Genomic DNA, 26,650 nt, shown 5'->3' on the forward strand with positions numbered 1-26,650 from the left:
CATACAAACAAGCTGGATGAACTCAGCAGGTTGGGCAGCATCCATTGAAATGAGCAGTCAATGTTTCAGGCCGAGAAAGAAGGGTCTCGGCCCGAAACATTGACTGCTCATTTCAACAGATGCTGCCCGACCTGCTGAGTTCATCCAGCTTGTTTGTAAGGAAGTAGAGGCACTGCTGTACTTTCTTCCTAACTGCACTTGTATACTGGGCCCTCTGAAATTATAACAATTTAACATTGCTCACCCTCTCCAGCTCTGATCCCCCGATGAAGACTGGCTCATGGACCTCCAGTTTCTTCCTCCTGACATCAATAATGAGCTCCTTAGTCTTGCTGACATTAAGAGGTGGTTGTTGTAGCACCAGTCAGCCAGATCTCCTAAATGCTGATTCTTCACCACCTTTGATTTGGCCTATGACAGTGAAGTCATCAACAAACTCAAGTATGGCACTGTAGCTGTGCTTAGCGCACAGACTTGCCAATAAAGTGAGTACAGCAGAGGGCTAAGCACATAGCCTTGTGATTCACCTGAACTGATGGAGATTGTGAAGGAGATGTTGTTGCCAATCCGAACCGACTGGGGCCTGCAAGTGAGGAAATCGAGGATCTAATTGTATAAGGAGGTATTGAGGCCAAGGTCTTAAAGCTTATTGATTAGTTTTGAGGGAATGGTGGCATTGGATGCCGAACTGTAGTTGAATAAGAGCATCCTGATGTATGCATCTTTGCTGTCCAGATGCTCCAGGGTTGTGTGAAAAGCCAACGAGACTGCTTCTGCTATGGACCTGTTGCTCCATTAGGCAAATTGGAGTGGATCCAAGTCACTTTTCAGGTAGGAGTTGACATGTTTCATCACCAACCTTTCAAAACACTTCATCACAGTGGATGCTAGTGCTACAGGATGGTAGTCATTGAGGCAGGTTACCGCGTTTCTTCTTAAGCACCAGTATAATTGAAGCCTGCTTGAAGCGAGCCAAAGCAGGAGGTTAAGCATATCAGTCAACACTCCAGCCAGCTGATCAGCACAGGTCTTAGCCCTATCTGGGCTGGATGCTTTCCATGGGCTCACCTTCCTGAAGTGAAATCATAGGATCAGCAGGGGCTGTGGGACTTGGCGATGGGTTCCTCCATGTTTTATGCCTAAAGGTTATACCCCTTATTCTAGACTTGCCCTCCAAATGAAACAGTTGTTCCTTTTCCCCCATCCTCTCAATTTAATCATCTAAAACATAACAATTAGTTAAGCCCTCAATCTTCTCACCTTAGGGGAATATAGTCCAGATCCACACAGAATAGTAAGCTAGTACCTAAGACAAAGTGTCATTCATTCATTCCCCGAATACACACTTGATAACCTCCAAAGCCAAACTTTTCTTCCCAGTATCCATGTCAGCCATAAAGAGGTCTACCTAATGCTTTGTAAAATTGAAACTAAGGCCTCCCCACCGCCTCCCCACAGCAGAGAAAACCACGTCAAAGTCAACAATTCCTAATCTCTACAGCCAAACACAATGCTCCATCCCCTCAGATCAGCCTTTGACTAGGCTGGCGTGAGGAGAGTGAAATCTTTCCGACAACAGATGGCCAGCCACTTATTTGAGTGCATTACAGCAAAGACCAAGTCTTCAGCTGTCAGGAGCTTCAGAACCTCCTGAGGATGGGATAACGTTATGGTTTAATTTAAGCTGCAGGATAACAGACATTCCCAAAACTTGGGTCTGTAGCAGAAATGCAATTGTTCCTACTGTAGCTGAGAATGTCAGTGCACCACAATGTAGAGAGGCGAACATGCCTACACCACTAGTTCCAGACCCTTCCCACTCCTGGTCCAAAATCAGCAGGGACCCTTCCAAACTCATGACCTTAAGCAGGCTTGCATGGATCTCTCCCCAGTATCCTGCCCCGTGGTGTTGAGCAGTTTTTCCTTACACCTGGATGCTGTGCTTGTGTATCCCTACCCACCAGCAGCCCCCATCTCTCCACAGATCCCTGCTGACTCCCATCACTCCAAGCCTGCAAAGAGCAAATGTCAAGTACTATGCATGAGCCAAGTGGACTGAACGACCTGGAGAGCCTCAGGACCAGCTCAAGCAATCAGAAAGTAGGTCAGAATAACATCAGGTTGGAGTGGTGACATCAACTATAACAAATCAGGCACCTACTCACTTGCAGATCCAGACCATCATATGATAGGGAGAATCACCGTTTACAATGCGAGTCACTTCTGTAACAATCCACATTAGAAGCATCAACCTGTAACAGTTAATATGCTGTAGATGCCTTACTGTGGGTGGGTGACAATAGTTTCCAAATAGAACAAGGGGAAATGTAGGATGACCTCAAAGTAGGCAAGGTGGAGTACACCTGCCAATCTCATCCCTCCTCCCTAAACTCTTCACGTTCTCATCAAGAACAGGGTGGCAAGTATCAGTCGCCTTTTCAATCTTTGCAAGGACCAGCACAGCCAAGCCCGTTTGATGAATCAAGATGGGCCAGTGTCAGACAAGCAGCAGACTTCCCCCCCCCCCCCAACCCCATCCAATGACACACAGGTCAGGTGTAATTCCGTCACTGTGGCACCAAGTGACACTAGCCGTTACCATACAGTTCAACCATTCGGACTGCAAACCACAGCACATTAGGCACACAAGGTAAAATAAGGCACAAGGGAAAACTAAATTGCATTTCTACAGTTGACTTTGTGAGCCACTTTGCTGTTTCCAACCGCAGCCACATAACGTGCTGAGGTACTGCATGGCAGCCCAATCAAATAGACTGTAATACAGGCTACACAGTCGCTAATACGCTGTCCTTCAATTGAGAGAGTGGACGAAATTGCTTAAAAGAGCAAAAACTCTGCAGTTGCTGAAAATCTGGAATAAAAACCTACCCAGCAGGTCAGGCAGCATCTGTGGAGAGAGAGATACACAGAGTTCAGGCTTCAGATTGATGACCTTTCAAAGTGCTGCTTAATGTTTGTAAAGACAACATCTCCAAGTGAGCAGCACTCCCTCAATACCATGCGTGTGACAGCTTACATCCCTGCACACAAGTGACAACACCTCAGATGCTGCAGATATTCACTTGATGTCATAAAAGATGTCATAGCTATTGTTTTTTATATAAAGTGTTGCGTGTTCCCCAGTAATGTACATATATTCATTCCTTAACTAACGTCACTGAGCAAATACCATTCTGACCACGTGCAGATTGGCTGGAATTTCTCCCACATTTCAGCAATGGTTGCCTTTCAGAAATATTTCATAGCTTGGAAATTGTTTGGGGCATTCCATGCTTCCAAGACAGCAAACTTCCATGAAAATGATCACCTATAGAGGCACGGGGTTATTAGGCTAATGCACCCCTGTAAACCAGGTTTAAGAAGGAAGTCCTGATGAATGGCCTCAGCCCGAAACATCGACTATACTCTTTTCCATAGATGCTGCCTGGCCTGCTGAGCTCCTCCAGCATTTTGCGTGGGTTAAGAAGGAAGTGGGGGTGCTTACCTGAGAAGCTCCGCACTTTTCACACTTCCCTGAGCTCTTCAGTGGCATTGCTACGTTGGCTTTGGGAACTACAGAGTACTTGGGGTAGGCAGTGAGCGTGCAGTTGCTTACTGTCCAGGACTCCATCGTCGCAGTCACTTTGACTCGTTCACAGCCCTGGATGGAGCAGTAGCTGTGACCCTCCCGATCCTGTCTGGCCCGGAGCATTAGAAACAGCAACCTGGAGACAAGAGGGAGATACCTGAGATCCTGAGCTTCTCCAGCTCAGGCTGGCTGGGTAGTGGGAGCTTTCAAACACCTGTGAAAGCAACTTGTCTTTTGCACTGAGGTGAACCATTCCAAAAAGAACTTACCCCCATTTCCACTGTGTTACAAGGTTCATGCAATTAAACCGTATTTGCTTACTCATCGCATCAGTTCCCCTCTAGGGTTTGTAACCTGCAGAATCCTCCTGCCAACAGCCCTTGATTTAGGCTACATCCACACTACACCGGATGAATCCGTAACCGAAGCTTTTTCTCTTTGTTTTTACCCTCTGTCCACACTGAAATGGTGTTTTCATCCCCCGAAACCGGAGCTTTTCAGAAACGCTTTCCAGGGTGGGTACTTTTGAAAACGCTGCTTGGGCAGATGTGGGCGGGGTAACCGGAGAAATCTGAAAACACTGTCAGATGGCAGCACGCCATTTCATTGTTTTCCTGAACACAACCCAACAATTTTAGAACAGACGGCAATGAGACTGAAGCCAGAAGAGTTAGAAATGTACTCACCAAATACTTTGACCCATGACTTACTGAATAAATAAGTATACTCATTTTGCCCTGTTTTCTGTCCTTGCTCGTATGAAGGTGGTTTACCTATATATGCAAGTACTTCTCTGACAATAGATGTGTAACAGCCTAATGAAACATTGTATGGAAATACAAGATAACACTGATGCAGTCATGTTTTATACAGTTAACAAGGGGCTTTATTAATGCAACAGAGTTGGTCAGTTTTTCAATGTTCATCATCAGCCAGGTCATACTGTCCATGAACTCCCTGTCGGTTGCCTCCATACACTTAAGTATTTGTTTTTTTTTTACTTTTAAGTTCTCCTGCGCGAGAGCCAACAGCTGCCCGTCATTTAAGTTTTTCTAGTCTGTAACTGGACAAATGCGCACTGTCTTTCACGGCGAGATTCAACACCAAACATGTCGCTTGTTTTCGGTAGATGTGTCCTGCGCATGCGCAGTAGGAGGAGATTCGCCGAAATATCCGTTTCAATGTGGACAGAGATATTTTTTAAAACACATAGTGTGGGTGCCTATCGTTTTTACGCGAAACCAGTGTTTTCAAAATTATCCGGTCTCGTGTGGACGTAGCCTTAGATCAAACAGCATGGAAACAGGCTCTTTTCCCCAAGCAGACCAAGATGCATTTTAAGTGTTAGATAAATATTAGCACTATTAAATAAAATATTACTCTAAGTCCTACTTAGCATGACAGATTGTTCAAAAGGGTCAATTTAAAAGAAGGGAGAGAGTGGAAAGTGAGGGGAAGTGGGGTATACATGGAAAGATGGGGGGGGGGGTTAGAGACAGAAAGAGCAGGAGCAAATTGGACTCTTAAAAGATACGATGACCAACAGTTAATGTAGAATACCACTGGAGATCAGAATTGGAGGAGTGGAGAGTTTCAGTGTCTCAGGGAGATTACAGAGGGGCAAGGCATGAAAAGAACTGAAAAGAATAAAGAAAACTTTTAGATAAGAGTAGGTCAATGAGCTTCAGGTTTGAATAATTTATGATAAATTTAGTGAATATGTCATCCTTGCCAATGAAAATAATTATTAAAAAGGGTTAGGACCCGAAGTGCCCTTCAGCACGTAGTGTGGGAGGTAGGTGACCAGGAATGTGTCCTTAGGTACAGCCTCCAGACAGCAAAGACAGGGGTTTTAACTCTAGGGGTATCTCAGCACCTTGATCTTTGTCACTTTGATGGTAAACAAGGATGTACAGTATCTTAGTATCACAGGCGGTAAAGCTGAGGAAAATAGAGTTAGGCAACCAAGAAAAACCAGTGAGAAAAACTGATCAATTGTCAACGTTACTTTACAGGGGATACCCAAAAGGAAAGAGTAACATACCCAGTACTATTGTCAAAGTAGTATTTTCTCTCCTCTGGTTTATTCCGCAGCTGTACGAGAGAAGCAACCTCTTGGAAATCCTCCACACTGTGGGCTGTTGAGTTTTGCCTTTGGTAGATGTCCGCCATAACCTGGAAGGTAGATTCTTTTGGGTAGCAGAGACCCACTCGAATCCAGTCTCCCCTATGGGCAAAAATATGAACAGTTAGCTCAGCCAGTAGCACTGTTTGACAGAAGGCCTGTGGGAAAACACTTCTAAAACACCTCACTATACAATGTTTGACAATCCAATGTTAAAACACCTGCTTTCAGAAAGATCAGGAAATTGTAGACTTTCTCCCAGTTTAGGGAAGGTTCTGTTCCTGGAAAATGTTTACAAGCTGTTATCTTCTCAAGTCAGACACATCTGTTTATTAGAGCTTCCTCTACCTTATCACTCTATAAACACTGGCTATAATTCTTTCATTGGATATTCACCCGACTAACACTACATATAACTAAACTACAGGTGCTCCTTGCATTCCCAGAATGGCAGGAGAGCATAGCGATTAGCCAGTGGTCCAGGTTCAATTCCCGCTGTTTGCGAGAAGTTTGTATGTTCTCCCTGTGACTGTGTGGTGCTCGGGTTTCCTCCCACAGTTCAAAGACCTACCAGTTGGTAGGTTAATCGGTCATTGTAAATTGTCCTGTAATTAGTCTGCGATTAAACCAGGGGATTGATGGGTGGTGCAGCTTGAATGGCCAGAAGGTTCTATTCTGCACTGTATCTCAATGAATAAACCCTTCCCCATCATGATTTTCCATAACACGAAGCAACGTTATCTGCACTAGCATCAAGAAACACGTTAAAAAATAAATTGTGTGTCATTTATTTACTTTTTCCATTTAAATTTCAATTTTCTTGGGGGTAGTGATTTGAGAGTTCCAAAGCTGAACTGTCATGACCTGGGGGATTGCCTGTAATGGAATATATACAGTATCCAGTCATTTATTAATACAGAAAACATTTTGTCATTATTACTACAACTCTCTTTAATAATGTTTCAAAAGTCTGTGGGGGAATTTGGGTAAAGTTTGATTTGTGTACGTCAGATTTTCCATGACCCAGCGAACTCTGCAAACAATACTGTGAAACTAGGCAAAGTTGCCCACTCTAAAGCTCTGGGTAATTATGCACAACAGTAGTGTAGGAGCTGGAATCCAGCATCAGTGGCTGATCGCAGAGTGCTTGGTACAGATGGATGACGTCTTGGAGTGGATGATCTCATGGTGAGCTGCTTCACCCAACATCATTCACCCCAAAATAGTTTCACTGTTGTGCAAATTGGAGAAAATGTAAGAAGTTAATAAAAATACAAAAGACGCAACTGCAGAACAATGTCCCAAGAAACCAGGCCTTCCCTCCTTAACCAATGAGATTCAAAGATTGGGGATAGAGATGCAGCAGCAGAAATTGCTGGTAACTGTTTAAAAGGCACAAATATAAGTTGAGGAAGATATCATAAGACATAGGTGCAGAATTAGGCCATTCAGCCCATCGAGTCTGCTCTGCCATTCCATCATGGATGATTTGTTATCCCCTCAATCCCATTCTCCTGCCTAACCCCTGTTGATACCCTTTACTTCAAATATTCCCAATGTGGACTTGCCCTCCACAGCTGCCCTCCATAATGAATTCCACAGATTCACCACCCTCTGGTTAGAGAAATTCCTCCTCCTCTCTGTTCTAAGGGACGCCTTTGTACTCTGAGCCTCTGGTCTGAGACTCCCTTGCTGTCGGAAACATCCTCTCCACATTCACTCTATCTAGGCCTTTCAATATTCGACAGATTTCATTAAGATTCCCACTCAATTGTTCTAATAAGTACAGGCCCAGAGCCATCAAATGCTCCTCATATGTTATCCCTTTCATTCACACGATCATTCTCATGAACCTCCTCTGGACCCTCTCCAATGCCAGCACATCCTTTCTTAGATAAGGGGCCCAAAACTGCTCACAATACTTTGAGTTCAGTCTGACCAATGCCTTATAAATCCAAAGCAGTACATCCTTGTTTTTACATTCTAGTCCACTCAAAATGGCTGCTAACATTGCATTTGTCTTCCTTACCACCAACTCAACCTCCAAGTTAACCTTTAGGGAATCCTGTACGACAATTCCCAAGTCCCTTGCACCTCTGACATCTGAATTTGCTCCCTGTTTTTAAAAAGTCTCTGCTTTTACTCCTTCTACCAAATTTCTATGCAAATGCAGACCCAAGGGACTACAGATGTTGGAATTTGGAGCAACAAATTCTCCGAAAAGAACCCAGGAAAGGAAATTTGGGAGGAAAGGAAATTTGGGAGGAAATGAATTGATGTATCAGGACAAAATGCTGCATTAAGACAAAATTGCTGCTTTTCTGAGACACAGGAGCTGATACGGTGTGTTAAGTTCCAACTTTATCTCTACAAGAGGGAGACCAAAAGAGAGCTGTCTTCCTGTGTAGAGATCCGCAGAACAGTGCTAATCAAGCTGCCTGTTCTGCAAATTCCCATCTTACAGACATTCTCTTACTCCCCTGAAAGCACTGGAAATTAATAGTAGCGGGCATCACCTCCAAAAGTCGTGCGGCGGCACAGTAGCAGAGTTGTTAGCCCAATGCTTTACAGAACCAGCGATGCAGGTTCAATTCCTGAAGCAGCCTGTAAGGAGTTTGTATGTTCTCCCCATGACCATGTGGGTTTGCTCCAGACAATCTGGTTTCCTCCTATACTCGAAAGACGTACCGGTTGGTAGGCTAATTGGTCATTATAAATGTCCCTTGATTAAACTGAGATACTGCTAAAGTATTGAAAAGGCTACTGTGCACTGAAGATCAATTAATTAAAATTAAACTCTTATTTTACCACCAAAGAACATGAAAGGAAACAAGGGAAATAGAGATTATAATTTGGAAGTGGCACTGAGGTAGAAGAATTCACTGGAATTCAGAAAATATGAGGGTTGACCTCATTGAAACCTATCAAATGGTGTAGGACCCTGATATAGTGGATGTGTAGAGGGCATTTCCTATGGTGGGAGAGTCTGAGAGAGAGGACACAGCCTCAGAATAGAGAAAATAGATGAGGAGGAATTTCTTTAGCCAGAGAGTGGTGAATATGTGGAATTTGTTGCCACAGCCAGCTGTGGAGGCCAAGTCTTTATGTATGTTTAAGGCAGAGGTTGACAGATTCTTGACTGGTCAGGGACATGAAGGGACATGGGGAGAAGGCAGGAGAATGGGGTTGAGGGGGGAAATGGATCAGCCATGACAAAATAGTGCAGCAGATTTGATGGGCCAAATGCCCTATTTCTGCTCCTGTGTCTTATGGTCAAGATTGGCCATGACAGAGTGGACCTGAAAGGCCAAATGGCCTACTCCTGTTCCTATTGCTGATATGCCACGTACTTTATGTTGCAGAATAAACACCTCTCACTCCAAGGAGCAAATGCTTACTAGATAATTAAACCTGCCTTGAGACTTACACTTAGATTAGGTACACGAAATGCATTGTACGTTGATACCAATAAACCTGTGAGCAGGCACAGTGTACAACATGATGCTACCATATCACACACTAAATATTAGCTCCCCTCTCATATTTGCTCTGAACCATCATCTGTTTCACTGTCACCTTGTGGGTGCATACAGTAAATTAAGAGTAGACCGGTAAACTAAACAGCACTTACTTATTAAAGTTTATGAGGTAGAGGAAGGTTTCCTCAGGGGCGCGGTCATTCCAATGGATTGTGTAACCTTTCTCGAGCATCACTACGGGCTGGTATTGCTGAAAGTCCGCTCGCTGGTTGATTCCACGAAGTGTCATGGGGTGTCCGGAATATTCATCTCTTACAATGGTCATGGTTAGGTTCTGGGGTCGACGAGTCTGTATATAAACCTGGAGCAAGAGACACAGTTCACTGACAAGCGATGGACCCAATGACTAGGTGTTTCAGTGGTTTAAGTTCTTTGTCCTTTGACTTGCAATACTGAACATCTGCATGCGTGGTACAGACTGGAATTTCACCACACTGAGTATGTGGCACAGAGGGTAGCAATCAAAGATTGTGGTGTCAGCTGAAAAATGTAATGAAATGGATACGTGCCAAACAGATCTAATCAAAACTTTAATAACTTTCTAGAAATACAGACTTCAAACACTCAATTATACTACTAATACAGTCAAGACAAATATTTTTGAAAAGAAGAATCAATCTACTCCATTTATTAGATTCTTTCTTAAAAGCAAACAGTGGACTTCTATTTAAGTTATTAAGTTCTATTTCATTCAAGTTATTCCAGAGATTTAAGAACAGAAATCTAAGTGAAATACTTGGAATGGCTGAGTCGTCGTTGTCATGAGAGCAATATTCTGGATCACCTTTTAAGATTCTATCTACCCTGTCCTATTGGCAAAAACAAAAATCCCTGGAAACAATGGAAACACACACCACCAGAGATTTCTCCTGTCGTCAACATTATCTCTCAGTCTAACCAAAGCACATTATCTGACTTTTCACACCTTGCAGTTTGCTCTGCACAAGTAAGCGGCTACACTGTTCCAAAGTGCAAAATACTACAAAGACGTTTAATATATTTTACTATGTTTGGGTTTGTTTACCTGAGCGTACTTCCCACTGCAGACTGATCCAAACCAAGACGTGAAGTTCTTGCATTCTGGGTGCTGAACCAGGAAGTTGTCCATCCTGCCCACGAATGTGTCCTTGTAACCCGTCACTGAACCATCAACGTCATGGAATACTGCATTCTTGTCACCGTCAAGATCATAGCCCTCAAACCACGGGCCCGGCTTGCCAAAAAACACTCTCAAGGCTACCTGAGTTAAACATAGATCAGTAATGTAAACAGAGCAACAATAAATTCAGTGGAAAGCAGTTATGCCCAGATAGCAAGTTATTCCAGAGATTTAAGAACAGAAATCCAAGTGAAATACTTGGAATGGCTGAGTTGTCGTCATCATGAGAGCAATTTTTTGGATCACCTTCTAAATTAACATTAACATTCTACCTACCCTGTCCTATTGGCAAAAACAAAAATCCCTGGTAATCTGACCCTCAAACAAATCCATTTAAATAAATTCTATGATTCTAGAAAGCACTACTAAGTAGTTATAGGGAACAAATAAATCATAAATTTCAATTACAAAATCAATGTGGATTTACAAAATGCTAATTCTTTTTCTTAAGAATACTTTGAGGGCATGGTTAGAAGGTGGATAAAGGGGGCCAGTAAATGTAATGTATATGGATTGTCGTAGTCAGGAAGCAGGGGACATGGATTCTTCTCGAATGGCAGAGCAGGTTTTAGAAACAGGGTTTTTCTGATATGTACTTATATTCTCTTCAATTTCCTAGGGCAAGAGGGAGTTCTTGGCAGTGGCTGTAGTTCATAGCACTCTCACCTCTCATGTTGAGAGGAGCCCAACTGTAAGTTCTGAACACAAAAGTCCAGACAGATCTCCAGTGCAATGCTGTCCTGCCAGAAAGCAGTGCTTACTTTTACTGCTTCAGTGACCCCAGTTCAATGCCGATCTAGGGGGCAGTCTGTCTGCGTGTTCTCCCTCTGACTTGAGGGGTTTCTTCAGGTCCTCTGATTTCCAGCCACATGCCACAGGTAAATTGGTTGGTAGGCTCATCGGCTACTGTAAATTACCCCAGGTGTGTTTGGTTGATGGGCAGGAGAACGGATGGGTGTCAGGCAGGCGAGTCAGCAGGGGTGGTGCTTGGTGGGGATGCAAAATTAAAACTGAAATGAGCAAAGAGGGGTGTTTGATCATTTATACTAAAGTATCAGAGCTATACTACAGCTCTTTGAAGTTGGTAGTAAACAGTTGGATAAAGTACCTGCTGCGTGACTTTATGACCTTTACAAATGAATCACTGTACACTGAGCAGCACATTGAGTTCGTACAAATGTCAAAGACTCTTATTTCTAGCCTACCTTCAGATCCCCCCCCCCCCCATTTTCTTTCTTCCACTCTTAGAGGCACTACCTTCAATGGTCAACCGTTTATACAATGCAATTTCCGCCCTTATCTGCCAACTTCCATTCTGCACTTGAGACAATCTACAGACCTCCCCACTTTGGCGAAGCTTTCAGTCACACACCCTATCACCAGGCCCAGGGCCAAATCTTTAATTATACCACTTTTTCCTCATCAATTTTCACCAAGTTAAGAGACAATAAGGATATAGTGACCCAGTAATCTGATTCACAATAATATTTCAAATTTCTACCATGTGCACTAACAGTGCAATAGCACAAATACCCATACATACATACATACATTTGTGTCAAATTTCAACAAAGAGAAACTGTTCTTGGGAGTCATTTGCCAAGGGTTCTTCAGAAAGAATCCTATGGCACTGGTGTATCTGGCCAATGATGTCATATAGTTTTGGAAGGTTGTCTTGGTGACGTGAATTGGTCCGTCATAAATCTGAAATCCACGTATTGGGAAGGTCCTGTTTGAAAGGCACAGGAAGAGGATATGTCAGATTTCTCTAAAAACAGAAGTATATTCTGTAGGCAATATTTACCATTATAGAAATGTGTGAGCTTAAGTGCAGAGTAATACAAACACTGGACAGAGCATTTGGAGAAGGCCTTTCTGTTCATTGCACCTTTTACATCTTTCAATAAGACCATGGCTGATCCTATGTCTCAAGTCCACTTTCCTGCTCAAATTTCCATGATGCTGTACATCACGGCATTGTACATCTGTTCAGGGTTTGAATATCCTCAAACATCTGGGCAGGGAATTTCAGGAATTCACAAGCTTTCAAGTAAAGGGCTTTCTTCTCATTTCAGCCCTAAACAGTTGACACCATTTCCTGATACTATGTCCACACATCTGGATCCCCCTTGTTGAAGAAACAGCCTTTCATCTTTTGTCTGACAATCCCTCTCAACAAAACTTCATTATCCCAATTACCCTCCAATCTCTCTCATCTTCGTCCCATGAGTCTACTAAGTAAATTGATGCTACAGTGATCCCAGAGTATCTATTTTCCTGAAGTATAGAGACCAAAACTGCCTATAGTAAATTAAATCTTGTCAAGAATAAAAATCAACTGGAAATACTTCAGCAGTAACAGTAGCATCACAAGACTTGCAAAGTAGAAACAATACGGAGAGGTTAAATGAAGTATGATTTCAAAATATTACAGAAGGAGATGAAAACAAAGAAAGTGATTTGCTGTGTACAAAAGGACCCAACAATGATATGTAAGCAAAAAGGTGATAAAAGGTGGAATAATTTAATGAAGAGTTTAGATTTCACAAGGCAGGTGTGTCTTATTTTAATCTGCAGTAAACTTCACTTATCTGAAATCTCTGATGAAGGATGAAATGGAAAAAAAAAGACAGCAGGCTAGATATCAGCAGTTGAGAATGGGGATGATGATAAGAAAATCATAAGTCATAAGAAAACCATGATAAGAAAATCAGGAACCAGGTTAGGAGAGACTGGCTGGCTGACTTATCTTGGGGCCTTTGATGAGAGATCCTATGAAGATTTTGCCCCTGCCTAGAACATTACAAAGATCTTCTCAAAAAATTCAGGACCGTAACAAGTGGTTACCACTTTTCAACATCAATTGTACCTTGCAAATTGGAGGTTGGGAGTTTGAGTCAATCTCTCAAACAAAACAAAGAGCTGTGGCTAACCTGTATTGCAAATCTTCCTTTTCTTATACATCCTTGTTCAGCAAAATTCTGCTAATATCACATTTAAAATAATTAAGCACATGTAAAAATGGTACATGTGAAAAATAATGTTCCTAAACTTCTCTGCTGAATGAAAAGAGTCTAATTTTAAAGAGGCAGTCCCTACACCTAGACACCCAAACAACAGAAAGAAACATCTCACTCAATAATTCCTTTCAAAGTCCTGGAAACTTTAATCCATTGAAGCACTACATGAACTTTTACACTCTGGGGGGGGTAAAATAGCTAGATTCGGTGTGGTGTGTACACAATATTCCCACAGTGCTCAGAATTTAACATCAGTGCCTTACTTGTCTCTGGGCAAAGTACGATTTTTTCCCTCCATTCCACCGACTCCCCAGTACTTGTTTTGACCTCCCTGAGATCCATAATTCCCACTTTCTCCAACAAACAAGGATTCCGAGATTACTTGTCTTGAACCTTCATCCTTTGGGAAACTCCCATCACTGTGTAGAAAAAGTTACTCGTTAGTAACCTGACAAGAGCATGGGCCTTCAAATTACTTTTAATTCTCTAACACAAAACCCACACACTTCACCCACAGCACACCAAAGCAAGCCAGTGAGAAGGTGGAAGACTTACCAAGAGTGGTAAACAGCATTTACGTCTTCCTAAAGAACAGTATACAGACCTCTCTCCACACTGTAGGCTCTTTCTGCTTTTAGCCTGAATGAATACAGTTATAACATTTGCAATGGGCGTTTCCATCCAGGACAGATGAGCTCAATTGACTGACCCCAATTTCACGACTAGCATTCACTCGACCATGTCCCATTCATAAGATGTTGTGGTATCTTCCAGCGTGTCCAAAACCCATGACCAGAGAAGGTCAAGTTCAGCTGGCACGTGATAACACTGGACATCTCCCAGATTACCCAACATCTGGGCTAGAAATACAGCACTGATATTTTGTTGTTACTGGATCCAAACCATGAAGCCCTGACCTAGCAGGTGCTCCTCAGTACAGTCTACAATGATTGATGGCAGCCATTCACAGCAAGTTCTCCCCAGTTCAGAAAGACTGGTTCAGCATCTAGCTCATCCACGGATCTTGAATATCATGATTTAAGAACACGGGTAGGTTCCAGTCCTGGAGGGACTGCTGCACAGGATCATAAAAAGCTGCAGAAAGTTGTAAACTCAGCCAGCTCCATCATGGACACCAGTCTCCCCAATCCAGGACACCCAGGCACCCTCAAAAGGTGATGCCTCAAAAAGGTGGCATCCATCATTAAGGACCCCCATCAGCCAGGACATGACCTTTTCTCATCAAGGTGATGGTACATGAGCCTGCAGACACACAATGTTTCAGGAACGGCTTCTTCCCCTCTACCATCAGTTGCCTAAAAGGACAATGAACCAATGTACATTACCTCACTTTTTATTTCCTTTTTCTGCTTTCCTCTTTTTTCACCAGTTATTTAATTTAATTTTTAAAAATATATTTCTTATTGTAATTTATAGGTATTATTTATGAGAATGAGCCGTGTACTCCTGCAGCCAAACAACAAATTTCACAACATATGCCTGTGATATTAAACCTGATTCTGAGATTAAAATAATGAGGGGGATAGGTAGAGTTGACGTGGATAGGCTTTTTCCATTGAGAGTAGGGGAGATTCAAACAAGAGGACATGAGTTGAGAGTTAGGGGGCAAAAGTTTAAGGGTAACACAAGGGGGAATTTCTTTACTCAGAGGCTGGTAGCTGTGTGGATCGAGCTTCCAGTAGAAGTAGTAGAGGCAGGTTCAATTTTGTCATTTAAAAATAAAATTGGATAGGTACATGGACAGGGAAGGAATGGAGGGTTATGGGCTGAGTGCAGGAAGGTGGGACTAGGTTAGAGTAAGCATTCAGCACAGACTAGAGGGGCCGAGAAGGCCTGTTTCCGTGCTGTAATTGTTATATGGTTACATGAAAATCCCAAAAGATAAGTAATTACTCAAACCACCTTGTCTGGCACCTACAATCATTCCACAGTCAAAGTCACTTAGATTATGTTGCCTCACCATTCTGATGCTTGGTCTGAACAGCAACTGAACCTCTTGCTTTTATGCATGGAGTTGCTGCCACATGATTGGCTGATTAACAAGCAGGTATACAGGTGTACCTAATAAAATGGCCACTGAGTGCATGAGTGGGTTTAATAGTTTCGGAGCAAAATAGTTGTTAGACATCCATGATGACATGTAACAGTGATGTCTACCTAGCCAACCAGTGGAGATGAGGGCAGGCTGTCATCATGGACGAAAGGAGTTAGAGGTGTGGGAAGCTCCCAATGGGCTGGTGGAAATAAACACAGTGCATTAGCGGTAATGCTAGCCTCTGCTTTTGCCTCACCGTGTACTTCCAGTGTTTGCAGTTACAAGTCCAACACTCTTACCTAGCAAATGACAAGCCAATTCCATTGTCAGAAAACCTGAAAAATAAAAGAAGCAGTTATACAAGCCATCGGAGTATTAAAGAATAAGAGGAGGAATTACTCAAAGAGGAAAGATTTGTCATTCACTGGTTTTCCTTGCATAATCATCTCTTTAGTGGACGAAGGCCTCATACTCTGGAATTCCCTCTTTTATACCTCTCAGCCACTCTTACTCCCCTCCACAGAATGCTACTTAAAACCACTGAAATTTAGATTAATATACTCAACATCTCCCCAAGTGGCCAATTTGATAAAGTCCCCATGCAATACTTCGGAATATTTTACCCTGTCCAGGTAAAGTTGAAACAAATACTGTTTAATGTACAGGTACTCCCAGGTTATGGCAGGTTTCCAGTCCTGTGAACTATTCAGTATCCAGCGAGTTCACAAGTCAGAAGTTCAGTCATGATTCAAGTTCCCACCCAGCAGAAAATGCCTGCAGCCCGACAGCCGTAAGCAAATTCATCCTGCTGGTCTCCCAAATGCCCACCAACATTCATTGGGTGTTCAACATCTGGAGAGTACCTACATCATTCAACTAATATTTTCAGGCACCTGAGAAGATTATTTACTGTCACTACCTTCATACAAGATCAGACCAAAACTGCATAGCTGGCAGCAGGTGAACTGCTGAGGGACCTTGGTTCCAGGACTTGTCAAATCCTGGAAACCGGGTCAGTGCAGCCAGAGAAAGGAGAAGATGAACAAAGCTCAGAGCAAAGCTCTCAGCAGGTCCATTCCGTTCTCAAAGAGGAATGCTATCCCAGAGGGTGCTGCCTCCACACAGATCCCGACTTCAATCACCATCATAGGTGTCATCTGTGTAGGCAGAAAGCTGCGAAGCAGGACCTCCAGGCTAGTAATTCCTGGATTGCTGCCTGTGCCGCGTGCCAGTGAGGGTAGAAACAGGATGATTTGGCCGACTGATGTGTGGCAGAGAAGCTGGTGCAGGGGACAAGGCTTCAGGTTCTTGGATCATTGGCATCTCTTCGGGAGAAGGTATGGCCTGTTCAAAAGTGGCAGGTTGCACCTGAACCCGAGGGGGACCTATATTCTCACAGGCAAGTTTATTAGAGCTGTTGGGGAGGGTTTAAACTAATTTGGCAGAGGGGTGGGAACCAGAGTGAAGGGACTCAGGATAGGACAGATATTTTAAAATAAAGATAGCATGTAGTCAAACTGTCAGAAAGGACAGAATTGCACAGCAAGCATGGCGAATACCAGTGCATTAGGGATACCGAATCAGAAAGGGTAGCAAATGTAGCACTTAAAGTGTTATGTCTACAAGAAATAAGGTGGATGATCTTGCTGCACTATTACAGATTGTCAGGTACAAAGTTGTGGCCATCACTGAATTGTGGCTGAAGGATGGTTGTATTTAGGAGCTGAATGTCCAAGGTTGTATTAGAGGGATAGGAAGGTCGGCAGAGGGGGTGGCGTGGTTCTGCTGGTAAAAAATGGTATCAATCAGTAGAAAGATGTGACATAAGACAGGAATATGTTGAATCCTTGTGGGCTGAGTTAAGAAACTGCAAAGGTTAAAGGAGCCAGAAAGCAGTTACATACAGGCCTCCCAACAGAGGCTTGGATGTAGACCACAGATTACAGCAGGAAACAGAAAAGGCATATCAAAAGAGCAATGTTATGATATCATGGGAGATTTCAACATGCAGCTCGATTGGGAAATATCAGGTTGGAAATGGATCTGAAGAGAGTGAGTTTGCTGAATGCCGATGAGTTGGCTTTTTAGAGCAGTTTGTCCTTGAGCCTACTAGGGGATCAGCTATACTAGATTGGGTGTTATGTAATGAACCAGAGGTGATTACGGAGCTAAAGGGAAAAGAACCCTCAGGAGGCAACTTGATAGGGAGAAAGGAAAATCTGACGTAGCAGTATTTCAGCAGAGTTAAGGAAGTTACAGTGGTAGGAGAGATGAGTTGGCCAAATTAAATTAAAGGAGATGCTGGCAAGGATGATAGCAGTGCAGCAATGACACAAGTTCTGTTCCAAAAACAAAAATACTCAAATGGCAAAATCGTACAACTATGGCTGACAAGGGAAGTCAAAACTAATGTAAAAGCAAAAGAGAAGGCATTCAACAAAGCAAACATCTAGCAGTAAGACAGAGGGTTGGGAAGTTCTTTAAACCCTACAGAGAGCAACTAAAAGAATTATTAGGAGGGAAAGGATGAAATATGAAAGGAAGTTTGCAAACAATATCAAAGTAGATAGTAAAAACTTTTCCAAGTGTGTTAAAATAAAAGAAATGAGGGTGGATATAGGACCGCTAGAAAATGAGCCCAGAGAAATAATAATGGGGACAAGGACACTGCAGATGATGTAAATGAGTATTTTGGATCAGTCTTCACCATGGAAGATACTAACAGTGTGCCAGATCCTGAAGGGTGTGAAGAAAGAGAAGTGAGTGCTGTTTCTATTACAAGGGAGAAGGTGCTCAAAAAGCTGGAAGACCTAAAGGTTCACAAGTCACCCAGACCAGATGAACTGCACCCTAGGATTCTGACAGAGGTTGCGATAGAGATTGTGGAGGTACTACGAATGATCTTTCAAAAGTCATTGGACTATGGCACTGGAAAATTGCAAATGTCACTCCACTCTCTAAGAAAGGAGGAAGGCAGCAGAAAGGAAATTATAGACCAGTCAACCTGACCTCAGTGGTTGGGAAGATGTTGGAGTCAATTATTAAGGATAATGTGATGGAGTACCTGGTGACACAAGACAAGATAGGACAAAGTCAGCATGGCTTCCATAAGGGAAAATCTTGCCCAACAAATCTGTTGGAATTCTTTAAGGAGATTACACGTAGGATAGATAAAGGGGATGCAGTAGATGTTGTACATTTGGACTTTCAGATGGCCTTTGCCAAGGTGCCACACATGAGGTTGCTTATTAAGAGCCCATGGTATTACAGGAAAGTTACTAACATGGTTAGAGCATTGGCTGATTAGTAGGAGGCAGCAAATGGGAATAAAAGGATCCTTTCTGGTTGGCTGCCAGTGATGAGTGGTGCTCTACAGGGGTCTGTGGTGGGACTGCTTCTTTCTATGCTGTATATCAATGATTTAGATGATGGAATAGATGGCTTTGTTGCCAAGTTTGCAGATGATATGAAGACTGGTGAAGGGACAGATAATGTGGAGGAAGCAGGTAGGATGCAGAAGGACTTAGATTAGGAGAATGGGTACAAGAGTGGCAAATGAAATACAATGTTGGAAAATGTATGGTAATGCACTTTGGTAGTAGAAATAAATGTGCAGATTATTTTCTAAACTGGAGAAAATCCAAAAACCTGAGATGCAAAGGGACTTGGAAGTCCTTGTGCAGAACAACCTAAAGGTTACCTTACAGGTAGAATCAGTAGTGAGGAAGGCAAATGCAATGCTATCATTCATTTCAAAAGGTCTTGAATACAAGAGCAGGGATGTGATGCTGAGGCTTTATAAGGCACTGGTGAGGTCTCACCTTGAGTATTGTGAACAGTTCTGGGCTTCTCATCCAAGATAAGATGTGCTGGCATTGGAGAGGATTCAAAGGAGGTTCATAAGGATGATTCTGGGAATGAAAGGGTTATCATACGAGGAGCATTTGGAAGCTCTGGGACTGCACTTGCTGGAATTTAGAAGGATGAGTTGGAATCTCATTGAAACCTTTCAAATGTTGAAAGGCCTAGACAGTAGATGTGGAAAGGATATTTCCACTGGTGGGAGAATCTAGGACAAGAGGGTACAGCCTCAGGGTAGAAGGGCGTCCTTTCAAAACAGAGATGCAGAAAAATTTCTTTAGCCAAAGGATGGTAAATTTGTGGAATTTGTTACCACAGGCAGCTGTGGAAGCCAGGTCATTGAGTGTATTTAAGGCAGAGCTTGATAGGTTTTTGATTGGACACGACATCAAAGGTTACGGGGAGAAGGCTGGGGAGTGGGGCTGAGGAGGGTAAAAAGGATCAGCTATGATTGAATGGTGGGGCAGACTCGGTGGGCCAAATGGCCTAGTTCTGCTGCTGTGTCTCATGGACTCTGTGACCATACAGATTTCCTCTGGGGCTTCAGCTTCCTCCCTCTTCCCAAATGCATGCTGGAACGTCAATCAGTTAGTATAAATTGTCCTCATGTAGGGTCTTGACTCAAGACATCCACCATCCCTCTGCCTCTACAGTTACTACCTGACCCCCTTGGCTCCTCCAGCAGTTTGCTGTAAATTGCCTCAAGTGTAGACGGCAGGAAATTCAAAAATTGGACATATGAGAATAAGTTGCAGTGGAAAGGAACTGAGGGATGTAGGTACATTACCCATGAGCTGGGATAAGTAAACAATTCTCAATCTGCTCCTGTAGCCAAGGAGGTTTGAAAATATTGTGTGGAAACAGTGTAAAAAATATTAATGCTGACACCTAGTGGTCAAATGAATGAACAGGTAGCCAGCATTCTCCACCCTAGCTTGAGCAGTTTCAAGTTCCTAGTTGTCAAGATCTCCGAGGATCTAACCTGGCTCCAACATATTGATGCAGTTATAAAGAAGACAAAACAGCAGCTGTACTTCATTAACAGTTTGAAGAGATTTTGTATGTCAACAAATACACTAAAAAACTCCTATAGATGTAGTGTGGAAAGCATTCTGTCAGGTTGCATCACTGTCTGGTATGTGGAGGTTACTGCACAGGGCCGAAAGAAGCTGAAGGTTGTAAATTTAGTCAGATCCATCTTGGATACCAGCCTACAAAGTACCAGGACATCTTCAAGGAGCGGTGTCTCAGAAAGGCAGCATCCATTGTTAAAGACCCCCAGCACCCAGGGCATGCCCTTTTCTCACTGTTACCATCAGGGAGGAGGTACAGAAGCCTGAAAGCACACACTCAGTGATACAGGAACAGCTTCTTCCCCTCTGCCATCTGATTCCTAAATGGACATTGAACCCTTGAACGCTACCACACCTTTTTTAAAAAAAATAGTATTTCTGTTTTTGCACGATACTTAATCTAATCAATATAGGTATACTATAAAGTATACTGAACAAGAGTGATTTATTTATTATTATTATTTTATTTTTTTCTTCTATATTGTGAATTGCATTGAACTGCTGCTGCTAAGTTAACAAATTGCATGTCATATGCAATAAGCCTGATTCCGATTCATAGGTAAACCCAGAGTTAGAGTTCAAATCTCAGAGATTTGAACTCTAAATAATTCTTTAAATAAATTCTTTGAACTTTAAATAATTAAGAATTATTTCTTAATTCAAATAATTAAGAAAAATAAATTCTCACTAATTATCTGATTCACCAACCTCCTTCAGAAAAGGGAATCAGTAATCCACACCCAGCTGGGACTTTGTGTGACTCCATATCCACCAACTCAGTTGACAAATAATTGTAGCCTAGAGTACAGGGACAGATGGGGATGAGCAGTAAATGTTGGCAATGCTCATGTCATCTGTATCCCATGAACAAATAAGGTAAACTCTGTGGCCTCTCAGAGACAAGGGTATGGGGCTTGCCACCACAGGGATAGGTTCATGAAGAGCATGAATGACAGCAAATCTCTCCTGGGCTACCTGGCTCATTTGCAGATTCTGCATTCTCAGTAAAGACCTCAAGTCTTCCATTTGTTTGGTGTACCCACCCAGAGTTCTGGAATTCAATATCTCCTCCTCGGACCCAGGCTCCATGATCGTTGTTTTTGAAAGCTATCAACCGGTCAATGAGGGCAGTAACCCGTGGCTTCTGTGGATCTGCGTCTTGGTGAGGCCGGAACCTTAAACGTAACAGCAACAGGTTTAAAGTTAATATAGAGTAACTTGTGAGCAGGAACAAGATGCCCAGCATTGGGACACTGGAGAAAGTTGCTTCAATAGATCTGATTTATTCATTTATCTATCTATTTATTTAAAATCAGCACCAAATGATCCTTCCTGTCTGATGCCATTGTACATCTGTGTGGAAGAGATTAAAATCATAATGAATTCACTTGACATGAGGCAATTTCTGAGAAATATTACGAGTTGCAGAAGTTTTTTAATTATGCATCAGGCACACCCCAATAGGTACACAGAAGAGAACAGTACAGGAGCAGGCCACTCAGCCTCCTACATTGTGCTGCACTAATCAAGCACAATTAAACACCTAACTAAAGTAAACCCTTCTGCTGACACAATGTCCACATCCCTCTATTCTCTGAACATCCATGTGCCTATCTAGTAGCCTCGTGGTTTCATGGCTACCTGGAGAAGAAAAAGAATTGTAAAAATGAACCTTTGAACCTTTTGTTTCTTTCAATTCCTCTATCACATTTGCAGCACATTCCAAATGCCCACCATTCACTGTGCAAGAAAAAAAAAACTTACCTTGCACATCTACTTCGAACTTACCCCTGCTCTCCTTAAAAGCATGCCTTCTAGTGCTAGACATTTCAACCCTAGGAAAAAGATCTTGTCTGTCTGTCTACACTTCTCATCAAACAAGCTTCAACCTCTTGGCCAACTGTATTGTGTGGAGTTCTGGTTACCACACTCCAGGAAGAATATGGTTGCACTGGACAGGGTGCAGAGGAGTTTGCCTGGATTGGAGCATTGCAGTTAAAAGCAGAGAGTGGATAGGCTGGGTTTGTTTTCCCTGTAGTGGCACAGGTTAAGAGTTTACATTACAGAGATACAGTATATATAGTTATCAGAGAGGGAGATGGCTTGATAGTCAAAATCTTTCTCCCTCATAGCAGAAGTGTCCACAGGTTTAATATAGGAGGGAGATATTTCTAGAGTGGCCGGAATCTGGATTGCACTGCCGTGACTGATGATGGCAGATACTCCCAGAACATTTGAGCATCAAGTAATTGAATCGTCAGAGCACTGAAGGCTATGGACCTAATGTAGGTAAATGGGTTTTTTGTCAGCAGGTAAAATGTGTGATATGCATGATGGGCCAAAGGGCCTGTTTCTCTGCTGTATAATTCAATGACTCTTGGTCCACATTCAAATCTCACCTCTGAAACTTGAGCACAAAGTTTAGGTTAAATCCCTGGAGCCAATGATGGGGAGGTGCTGCTAACCCAGTACATCTTCCCCATCAGGTAGAAGTAAAAGACCCAAAACCCAATGTCAAGGAAGTGGAGGCATTGCTCCTGAGAACCTCCATCAGGCTTCACCAACAATTAGCATAATTATTAGAGCAAGCTTCTGGTCTGCTCTGTTTTTTTATATATAAATATAATAAAACTTTCCAAAGTTTTTCAATAGTTGCAAACCATATTCAGATTTTAAAAGACGTTGTGGAATTGCATGTATGGTCCCGCAGTGATTGGAATCAGAGTAGGCTGACTTCACAGACAGAAGGATTTTTCACCCCATATCAAAAGGAAAAGGCACTTTCAACAAAAGGCTGGTGGTCTCACTCACCTGGCACTGTTGTCTAGACAGAGGTACTCCCTCGGGTCATCAGCACTGGCATTGGTGACTTTCACTCCCTTGTCGATGAACAGTCCAGCCTAGAGCAAAGACCAAGTCTCATTACAGAAACACAACTGGTGCCATGGAGCAGTTTCTCTGCCACTGTTACAAGTCCACTGAACAGTTTGCTAGTACAGTAAGATGAACTCAAACTCAAAAATCCACCTTACACCGGATTGTCTACCTGTACTGCACTTACTCTGTAACTAAAACACTTCATTCTGCATTCTTTTGTTTTGCCTTGTACTACCTCAGTGCATTTTGTGATGAATGGATCTGTATGAACAGCATGCAAGACAAGCTTTTTTTTTAAAACTATAATAACCTAAATAGACCACAATTACCAATTGCAATGTCTTATCGTTTCAATGTGCCACTTCTTAATAAACTCTTTTTCCCCCCAAAATAAGCCCCCACTAAAATCTCTAGGTAAACCCTGTTCATCCATGTATGTGTCTCCTGATGTGCAGAGATAAAGTTCAGCATCTTCCGATCCATGCCTTCAAATCAGAAAATATTCAATTGCCACAAATACATCCCTTCCCCCTTTCAGGATAATCCCAAAACACTTCAGCCAATAGGAACAGCCAGCAGCCAATTTGCACATAACAAGCTGACATAAACAGGCAAGGAGGAATGGTCGATCTGTTCACTGAGGGATAAACGTTACTCAGACTGCATGTGCTCTTCCTGCATACACCACAACAACCTTTTATTTCTATCCAGCGGAGTGCATTAGCTTAACATCTTAGCCAAAAGGGATCATAACCTGTAGTAAAGCACAGCCTCTGTATTGTGCTTGTGTAAGTGAGTGAGATTTGAGCCCACCGTCATGACTCAGCAGCAAGACAGCTACCCACTGAGCCACAGCCAACACTCAGGGGAAGAGGGAAAATAAACTCACCTTAAACAAGATGACTAGCTGCCATATTACAGTAATAATATTTATATATGGGAAAGCTTCACTCCCACAGACAGCTGGAAAGATCTCAATCTTTAAATGCAAACTTTAGCAAACTACGCACTGCTGACATTCAACTAACATCAATAAGACAGGTGATCTGGCTAATATTTCACTATTGGTTCTGAGATCCTACTGGGCACAACAATGGCAGCCATACTTCTAATACAACTTGGAATAGGCTCCAAAAAGAAAGTGAACAAAGGTGTTGGTTTTACGTAGTAGAATAACCAGGAAATTGAGCAAATGGACATAGACAAATAAAAGATTACAGGGCAATGTTCGTGCTGAATATTCCTTGCATGCAGATAAACACTAAAGGGTTCGACTCCTAGATAAAGATACATGGCCTGAATACTTCCATCTGACTCAATGGCAGAAATCAGTATGATTAGCACATGGACACTCTGTGAAACTGCACACAAAAACCAGTACACTATCAATACACACAAAGCAGAAACACTCTGCAATGGGAAATACAAGGGCTCTACAACAATACCAAGACTGCAAACACAAGTTTATTTTTATTTGAAAGTACCAGAAATAGGAACTAAATATTGACATAAGAAAGTGAAGATGTCAAACCCTCGTGCAACATGCAAAATGCCGGAAGAACTCAGTGTGGGTTAGACGATGGCAAAACCTCATCGCTTCTCTCATATGAACAGATTTGAAGAGACAAAATGGCAGAAGGTCCAGAGGCAGCAAGAGGGAATTGTGGGTTATGACTCCTCCTTGGATGCACAATATACTGCTGGCTTGGCCCAAGTATCTTACCAAAACTCAACTCCGCGGGTTCCAATTGAGCTGATATTCACATGCAGCTGCTACCATATTACAAGCTATATACAAGAGACTAAGAGTGACTTTCTACCATATGTATTTTATTCTTCCATAGAAAAATATACAGTGCTACTTAAGTACGATGAGAAAGTATCTCCAAAGAGGAATTCTCAAAGGGAATTGGATAAATAAACTGAAGGGAGGAACCTGTAAGACTGTGTGAAGGAGGGGTACTAATTGAACAAAGGGTATGATAGGTAAAATGGCTTCCTTTTATTTTCAAAACTAATTCACCGGTCATCAGCAAGGATGGCCTCCACCGTCCATCCGCAAGAGATTGGGACAACCCACTGTCTGCCCAATTCCAGGATTCAGAGGCGAACGTACCTTGAAGTTGGAATGAACTCTGTTGTTGTAGAACATACCCAATGGTGTGAGTTCAGCTTTGGTTTCAGTGAGCCGTCCATGGGATTCTCCAGTAGGAACTTTATGGAACAGGTACCATATCCCAGTATCCTAATGGAGATGAAATGCATTATTGCACTTAGGTGGCGAGTGGTAGGAGAAAATACCTATACTTAATATTCACCCTAAAGCTATTGGCTATAAAAGAAAATCAGTGTTTCACACGTTTTAAAGTAGCTTTTTTGAATCAGACTCCTTCTTCCTATGATGAATCAGATATTTGGATTCATGAAATTGATTCCTGGGATACAACAGATTAGTCTATTAAGACTGTACATGATTTACAGAGCTAGGGTTGAAGAAACTTCTCCTTTCACTCTTAAATGGCTGATCTTTTACCTTAAATATGTTCAAGGCAAAATCCGTTAGTTTTTGGGATGAATGGAAACCCAGGTGTGGAGGTGAGGAAAGAATCGGCAAAATCTTTCAAAGCCTCCTCCTGCTTCTATTCAATATCTTCTCATAGCCTGCCACGGCTCAGCCAGAGCAGATAATTCCAGACTATCAATAGAACAGACCCTTCAACCTACTGCGCCAATGCTGATTTTTCTATCCAGCTACACAAATCCCATTTGCCCACATTAGGACCACATGCATTAGACCATTTTAAATGCCTCCCAATTCTTTTCCACAATCAACCAAATAGGAAGGCCCTATCAAGTCTATAGTGTATACTAGGACCGAACTAGGTTTGGACCAGGACAAATCGTCACATCTTCCAGGAGCAAGAACCTCAGAATTTTCCTATGCAATGTAGTGCAAAAATCTGCACTGAGACCCTTGAATGAGAGGTGATCCTGTTGCTGGCTGGTGTGAACCTCACCTTTTGCAAGAAGAAAATGAGATGGTCCAAAATTGATTCCCTGGACCAGTTCTGATCACTTCAGAATGGCAAAGAGGAATGCCATGCTTTCCTCGGGCCCTTTGGCTTTGGAGGGAGAGGTTGAAGAGGTCACTGTGGACGCACAGAAGGCGTCACAATGATACGGATATATTAGATGTAGGCAAATCTGGGAGGGACAATTCAGATTTCCATCAGTTCATTGTATTGAAGCATAAACTGCTACTATGGATAATTTCAGCACTGGCTAAGCCATCTACACAAATTAAAATTTGCACATTATAGAATGCAGAGAAAGGTGTCAATCAGGAAGCGT

At 42.5% G+C, this 26,650-nt stretch overlaps 1 protein-coding gene across 1 annotated transcript in view; it reads right to left on the minus strand.

The window, feature by feature from the left end:
- cemip2 (cell migration inducing hyaluronidase 2) overlaps positions 1-26,650 on the minus strand; it is a 92,522-nt gene that overhangs the window by 14,250 nt on the left and 51,622 nt on the right. The window contains exons 11-20 of the mRNA XM_059974759.1: positions 25,416-25,544; positions 23,234-23,322; positions 21,466-21,597; positions 15,788-15,823; positions 13,696-13,851; positions 11,964-12,141; positions 10,278-10,493; positions 9,346-9,554; positions 5,634-5,816; positions 3,506-3,725 (exon numbers count right to left, since the gene is read on the minus strand). Coding sequence (XP_059830742.1) covers positions 3,506-3,725; positions 5,634-5,816; positions 9,346-9,554; positions 10,278-10,493; positions 11,964-12,141; positions 13,696-13,851; positions 15,788-15,823; positions 21,466-21,597; positions 23,234-23,322; positions 25,416-25,544 — 1,548 coding nt within the window. The remainder of the gene's footprint in view (positions 1-3,505; positions 3,726-5,633; positions 5,817-9,345; positions 9,555-10,277; positions 10,494-11,963; positions 12,142-13,695; positions 13,852-15,787; positions 15,824-21,465; positions 21,598-23,233; positions 23,323-25,415; positions 25,545-26,650) is intronic.

The sequence above is a fragment of the Hypanus sabinus genome, chromosome 7, assembly GCF_030144855.1.
Source record: "Hypanus sabinus isolate sHypSab1 chromosome 7, sHypSab1.hap1, whole genome shotgun sequence".
NCBI lineage: Eukaryota > Metazoa > Chordata > Chondrichthyes > Myliobatiformes > Dasyatidae > Hypanus > Hypanus sabinus.